The following is a 7,494-nucleotide window of genomic DNA, read 5'->3' as shown; positions in this document are numbered from 1 at the left end:
TTCTAATTATCAATTAATTATAAAATAAAATAAATGATTTATTTGATTTTTAAAAAAATAGAAATTTTATTTCAAAGAGATTGAAGGAAGTATTGAAACAATGTTCATTAACTTCTACAAACCAGTAACTAGAAGTAATAGTATTCATCAAACTAGAGTAAACTTTTTTTTTGCAGATATTACCACTCTAATTGTTATCCGAGTGCAATTAGTAATTTACATGTGACAAGTTTTAGTGTAAGAGTTAGTGCATGACCTCAACCTTATCTAATCGGCTACATCATAAAACTAATGTTTGAATGGTGATATTTTCCACTTTTTAAACTATTTAATAACTATAATTTAACCAATGCACAAATCTTTCATTTTTGACCCAAAAAAGAAAAAGAAAAGAAAAGAAAAGAGAGGTTAGAGCTCTTGTTAGTTTAGGCATTAGGCATGATTAGATTTAGTTAAGGGCTTTATAAAATATTTGAGATTGGACTCAAAATTTGAAGAGTCAAACTATCATGGGAAATCACCATTGCATGCACAAAGTGAGGTTGACAACTATTTTTTATTTTACTACTATTATTATTATTATTATATGAAAATATTAAAAGTAAATTAATGAATAGGTTGACCCCACTGTCTTCCACATGCCATGAAGTTTCCGTTGAAAAATGAACGAACTATCGATTAAAAGTTATTTTATCTCATTTTGGTCGTTTTTATTACATTTTAAATAGTAGAATGTTCGCCATTATTCTCGAACCGGCGTTTCTGAAACATTCCAGACATTTCGCCGCGTTCCCATAAAACGTTTAAATGAATCCTCTCTTCCACAATTCTATCAAAACCACAAGGATTTTTGGATTTCGAAGAAGAATTTTCTTTTGGATCTTTGCGATTCAGGCCACTCGATTGAGATTTTTGATATCTGTTGAAGTTTTTTGATTCTGAAGGAGCATTTTGGCTTAATTTTTTGGCTAGTCGGTTGAATTTCGTATCTGTTGAATATTTTGTGTGATCCTGCCATGGATAATCCTTTGTTTGGGGGGTGTTGGGGTCGAGTGCCCGAAAGACGATCATCATATCAAAGGCCGAATTATTGTTATCCTAATCCTTACGCTGCAACTCCAGTGAAATCGGAGAGCGCGCCCAAGGTGAAGCCTAAGAACGTTGTCACAATTCCAGTCAATTTTGTCGATTCTGAGACGCCCAAGCGCAAAAAGGTGCCTGCCATGGATGAAAATACAGCGGCGTTAAAAATTCAGGCGGCTTTCCGAGGGTTTTGTGTGAGGAAGCCAAGGCCTTTGAACAAATTGAGGGTTATAATGAAAACCAAGGCAGAGGCTGCAGAGATTCGGAGGCGTGTGAATGACGAACATGTTGCGGAGTTGATTAGACGAGATGAGAAGGAGCGGCTGAAAATTACGGAGTCGATCATGTCTCTACTGCTCAGGCTCGACGAAATTCAGGTTCGTATCTGTTTTTTTTCTCCCTTTTAGTCCTTTTTAATCTTGGCTGTTAGTCGATAATTAAGGTTTATTTAAAATGAGATCTGTCCCAGGTTTTGGGATAGGATAGGTTTTCTTTTGACTGATTTCTTATTCCTTTTTCGTAGTGAGTAGGGTTTTTAAAATTATATTAACGAATTTCCGAAACTGGTAAATTTTTCGTTTTGCAAAGCTTGTGGGAAACACTGTGTGCCCTACCAGAAGCTTTGTCCTCCAATGGCATGACCTCTCAAAACCTTTTGTTTTTTAGTTTGACAGAGAACGGTGACCCTATGACCTTTTCTACTTGGCAAATTTATCACAATTTAAAACTTCACACTGCAGTTTTGGAATTTTTTCATTGAACTGGTCTATGGATTTGATTTGATTATAGTAAAATATATATTTGACTTTCGCTTTTTCTTTCCTCTCTTTAATTTTATACGATTCGAATCAGTATCTTCTCTGTTTCCCTAAAATAAGCGTTTGTAAAATGCAGGGAGCAATACCTTTTGTGCGTGAATCAAGAAAGGCTGTGATTCGTGAGCTGATTAACTTGCAAGAGACCGTAGATGACATAATTTCTGCCAAATGCAGACAAGATGGTCCTGCAGAAGTTTCAGAAAATTCTGAAGCGGCAATGAAGGAGTGCCCCGCAGAGGGATTCAAGAGAAACGAATTGCCAATTGAAATCTCTGTAAGTAACAATAACGCAGAGCAGTCTCTGCCGTTTCAAATGCAAGACTTGCAAATTGAGGGTTCCCCTGAAGAAGTTAACAAAAATAACGCTGGAACAGAAATTTCTGAAGAAGGTAACAATAATAACGCTGGAACAGAAATTTCTGAAGAGGGCTTTTCTGAAGCCGGACAAATTGTGTCTGGAACCGAGGGACGCACAATGATTGATGTCGTTGATAAAGATGCAGAGAATTTGAAAAGAAACAAATATGAAAGCCTGTTGTTGGAGCCAAATGCAATACCTACAGTTTCTCCCATAGAGGAAAGTCTGTTTGGAAAAGCAAGGGATGATGAAAATTCTTCTGAATCTCTGGACTTGGTGGAGGCTGATGCATCACCTTGCACACAGGAGGGTTTTGCTGCAAATTCAAAGGAGAATGACAATATATCTGAATCTCCCGAGTTGTTGAAGGTGGAGACAATCCAGTCTGATGAGAAGCCAGAAACTGTGGACCTCATGGATTGTGAGGAAGGGGGTGATAAGATGCTGGAGAAAGTAAAGCCCATGGAAGATATTGGCATGGTAAGAGAAGAGAATGAGAAATTAAAGAGGACTGTATCTGATCTGTTGAAGAAAAGTGAGAAACAGAGTGAGATGATTCATGATCTGAGTATGCGGATTTCACAGTTGGAAGAGCAAGTCTCTCAATGCAACAAGAAGAAAAAAGTTGGGGACGGAAAGAAGAAAAATGGCACATCTACAGAGGAAAGAGGTGCACAGACAGTCAATAGGAGGAGGAAATCTGACAGACATTCGGGCAATTGCTTTATGGAGGATTGGTTTTGATTTCTTCTTATTCAAGCTTTGTAACTGGTTAATGATCTTTCCTAATAAAGATATAATTTGAGTCTGAGCTTGAGCCCTGATCTTCAAAATCAAATCTGAGTTTGAGCTACATTTACCATGATCTGTTAGAATCATTTTTGGCGAGTATGTCATGGATTATTGGTTCAGAAGTGCCTATTTAACAGCATGGCTCTACTCTTGACTGTAAATATGCACTCTTAGAGATGCTTTGTTGCGTTCTTGTCGAATCATTTCTTACCGTCCTTGGGACACAACAAATGAAAACAGTATATAACTTGTGACAATTATCTTCTAGCTTTCAATATAAAGATCATAAACATTTTTTGTCAATTTTTGTTGAATGAAAATGTGGATGAATTTGTGATTTCTTTATGGAATGGTTTGCTGATTATACTCTAGCTATTACTCAGCAAAGGGCACTTTCATCATGGCCACTATCAACGGGTTATGTTCATCTGAATCCTAGGCATCCAATACAACGAACTTGCTTCAGTGACAGAGTATATCTATGGCATATATCAAAGAGCATTGGTGGTTTATATCAATAGAGAAACAGAATTAAAAAAAGATACAGAGAAGGGTTCCCCGCAACAGGAATTAAAAAAAATACAGAAAAGGGTTAACAGCTACAACATTCGAGTTTACTTCCAAACAACAAAAACCAATATCTTCAGCAGAAACTAGCTCAACAATTGAAGAGATTCATTGTTTCCGCAAAATCAACAATATGGAATCTAAAACGTTTGAAAGGGTACGCTCAAATCTATGTTCTTAAATTAGCTAAACCATTCACACTCAAAGCAAAATTGGAGCTCAGTAAATTTAATTGTGTTTTTCTTTGTCCCCTTTGTCAACAAAAGATGTAACTTGATGTTCTCACATTTCAGTGGTGATTGACATATTGTTACATTTCAGTTTATGATATATAATTGACAAATGTTATATTTCAGTGGATAGGACATTTTGATGCTCATTGATCTGACTTTGTTATACTCATTTTACACTCACTTTACTGGACATGTATACAGGATGGTTTGTCATATTCAACTTGTCATCATATGGCTGCATACATGCTTGATACATGGATTGTCATAAGGTACTTTGCATTTTTGTCATTGGTACATTTGGTAATCTTGTAATCTTGTCACTGTAAGGTATTGATACTTCAGACATCCATGTTTTAGATTAAGGTAAAAGCAGGTTTTGAAGGGGCCTCGAAACCCATTACATCAAATAGAAAGATAAAACATTAAGCACAACCAGGTTTTAAAAGGACTTGAAACCAGCCAAACAACTAAACCAAGTTTTGCAGGGACCTGAAACCAACAGATATGACCAGTAAAATTAACCAAAAACTCTGGAATCTGAAAGGACAAACAGACTGGAGCAAAGCAGCCAGGAAGGCAATCCAACCCTGATACCAAAAAGCCAGTGACAAGACCATAACACCAACCTAGAAGAACTAGTCAGCATAAGGGAGCAAAAGTTTATCCTTTTAAAATGAGGTTACCCTTACACGACCGAAGGGTCATATCTAAAAGGGGAGCAGAAGGCTTAGCCTTCTTCAACCGCAATCCAACCGTCCTCAAACTTCACTACCTCAATCACCCAATCCTCAGAGGACAAAGACTCATGGAACTTAGGGGATGCAAAGGCCTCAGCAACCCTATGAGAGACAGTCGACAACTGACCCCTAGGAGGGTCAACCGAAGTAGGGGGAGAGACCAAATCTTTTACCACCAGCTTGGAAAGAACGCTGCCCACAGCCACTAAATCCACAAGATGAGACGCCAAAGCAACCTCCACAACCACCGGCACGAAAGGAACACTAGCCTCAACCTCTGAAACCACAGGAGCAACCGAGGATTGTTTCACCGTATAATGCTCAGAGGAGACCCCAGTCCACCAAGAGGGGGAACGCCTAGGTTTGGATTTCCCAGCTACACAACGAGCAACAACGTGACCCGTCAAGTGGCATTTCCTGCAACGAAAAGGGATTCCCTCGAAATCCAACATTTGAGACCAAGACCCCCTCAGGGAATCCAAACAGACCGCCTCAGGAAGACCTTTAGAAACATCTAAGTCAACAAGGAAGCAAGCACAGGTCGAGTGGAAAATATCCAAAGTGTCAGCATCCACATATAAGAAATCCCCAATAGCATTCCCAATAGATTCAAAAACTGAACCCTGCCAAAGATGAATCGGAAGATTAGGGAGCGGAACCCAAATAGGGTACTTATTAAAGGATTCCAAGAGAGGATCAAAATCCATATGCCACGGTTTGGCCATAAGTGGAAATCTGCCCTGCCAAGAGAAATTATTGTGACATAAAATAATCTTTCTGTCATTAGAATCTTGAAACTTAGCTATAAAAAAACTTTTAGCACACGAAAATATGTGAACATTATTATCAATCAGTGGCAACCAGTGCTTGGAGATCCAGCCATGTAGATCAGCAAAGGAGGGCCAATAGCCCTCAATAAGGAATTGATATCTTATCAATAATATAAGCCATCAATGGCTTATTAAGACAAGGTTAATAAGTTATAATTTATCTTATATAAGAATAGTTAATTGATCAGTGACTCATTTGTAAAAGAAATGGCAAAAGATATGACATCTTAATTTTGTCACAATATGTAAGAACAATTTGGTGCATACTCGGTATAAGCTTGTGATAAAGATGGTCTTTTGATCTTGGACATAAAAAACTGATAAAAAAAATTGTCATTGGCATAGGGCATTATTATTGTTAAAAGATATCGTTATGGATTGAAGGTAGTATTTGAAATCAAAGGTTTTATGGTCTCTATTATCGAATGTGGTTATTTTACATTATTATCAAATAAGAGACACAAAGCATCATAGTCCAATAGTTACAAAATTGTATTAGAATGAAAAAAAATGAAGTTAAGGTAAGGGGAATTGTTTTTAATAATTTATAAGAATGAGAACTGTTTATCCATACAAAAATGTAGGATGTGAATAAATGCAATCACAATCTCATACTAAAAACTTGCCAAATTATAAATTGGGAGAAAATATTGTCTCGAAGATACCCAATTCAATATTTGTACCATTATTTAATGTGTACTGGCAAGAAGTACAAAGTTCATCTAGGATTAATGGTTTTTTTTGTCTTTTACATTCATAATAAGATGAAATAAATTTTGTTTGTATTGTCTCAAAGATACCCAATTCAATATTTGTACCATTATAATGTGTACTGGCAAGGACAATAGTTCATCTAGAATTAATGGTTTTTTTTTTGTCTTTTACGTTCATAATAAGATGAAATAAGTTTTGTTTGGTGTATCAGGTGCTTTCAATGTCATCTACAGTTTTAGGACTCATATTTTTATCCTTCCTTACCAAAGTCTAGAAATCAATTTTAAAAATTACAATTAAAATTTAAAAAAAGAGGCATTTCTCAAGTCTTAGTTTGTCATGGGCTTCCTCACTAAAGTCTATTGAATGTATCTCACTAAAGTCTATTGAATGCGTCTTACATAAATTTCATAGTGAACTAGTCTTGAATCTTGAATAAGTACAAAGAGTGGTTGAAGTTGTACAAATGCATATGGAATCCTCATATGCATTATCTTTTAACATAAGTGCCTGTGTTTTGAGAATTTTTTTTTTTAATATTTTAAATATGCAATATCTTTTAAGATGAGTGACTATACGTTTGTTCAATTTGTTTTTGATTAAGAAAACGGGTTTTGAAGGGTGCCTGAAACCTTTTACAAATCATATAATTTTCAATGAAGCCCAAACATAATAGCAACAAACCTTAGTTGAAACAGGTGGCCCGAAAAAATAAGGTGACCAGGGTGGCCTCATAGATAACACAGTGCTCTACTACTACCTAAACAAGGTTTTAAACGAGATCTTGAAACCCCATGGTTACAAAAGAAGACATTTTATCTAGAACCATGTCAAAATACAAGACAACAAGCCTTAGAGACCAGGAGAACCAAAACAAAAAGGGGTAGCCTCAAAAAGACCAGGTGAGTAGCAAGATAAGCAATCTGAGCCTCCAGATTTACATTTAGATCTCGACTTTTGAGAGCGTAAAGACATATCAAATGATGCAACAAAGGGTTTGACCTTTTTTCCTTTTACTGTTGTCCATCCATCCTCCACCATCTCAGTAGCGTTCTACCAGGCAAAGTCATCCACACCACAAACAACTCCCAAAACTCTCTCAACCAAGGAAGAAGTAGTACCACCACACGAAAGAGGGGCAACAGCTCCCCCCGGAGCCAGAGCCACATGAGGAGCAACAATCAAATCAACAATAGCATCATTTGAAGGAGGGACAACTGTATTGGCCACCATTGTAGGGGAAACATTTAAATCATGAGGAGCAGCAACAAAATATGCCTCCAAAGAATCCTAAGAAGAATCAACAACCCACCCCCAACAGAGGGAGTTTTCTAAACAATGTAGTGATCCTCTAAAATCCTC

The 7,494-nt window shown here is 36.8% G+C and overlaps 1 protein-coding gene across 1 annotated transcript; it reads left to right on the top strand.

Annotated features, from left to right (window-relative positions):
- The first annotated feature begins 712 nt into the window (after positions 1-712).
- LOC149533028 (uncharacterized) lies at positions 713-3,354 on the top strand. Its single transcript, XM_089805007.1, has 2 exons — positions 713-1,460; positions 1,978-3,354. Exons 1-2 carry the CDS (start codon positions 1,017-1,019, stop codon positions 3,001-3,003), a joined length of 1,470 nt encoding a protein of 489 aa, XP_089661133.1. The 5' UTR covers positions 713-1,016; the 3' UTR covers positions 3,004-3,354.
- Positions 3,355-7,494: the final 4,140 nt, after the last annotated feature.

Source organism: Cupressus sempervirens, chromosome 10 (assembly GCF_028749045.1).
Source record: "Cupressus sempervirens isolate cs-2001-9-10 chromosome 10, ASM2874904v1, whole genome shotgun sequence".
NCBI lineage: Eukaryota > Viridiplantae > Streptophyta > Pinopsida > Cupressales > Cupressaceae > Cupressus > Cupressus sempervirens.
Note: the sequence above shows the minus strand (reverse complement) of the source record. Positions and strands in the feature narration are given on the sequence as shown.

Bases quoted from the DNA above. Each gene is read 5' to 3' on its own strand.
- LOC149533028 (XM_089805007.1), top strand. From the start codon at position 1,017: ATGGATAATCCTTTGTTTGGGGGGTGTTGGGGTCGAGTGCCCGAAAGA. The intron at 1,461-1,977 runs GTTCGTATCTGT...TGTAAAATGCAG, and splicing joins TCAGGCTCGACGAAATTCAG to GGAGCAATACCTTTTGTGCG.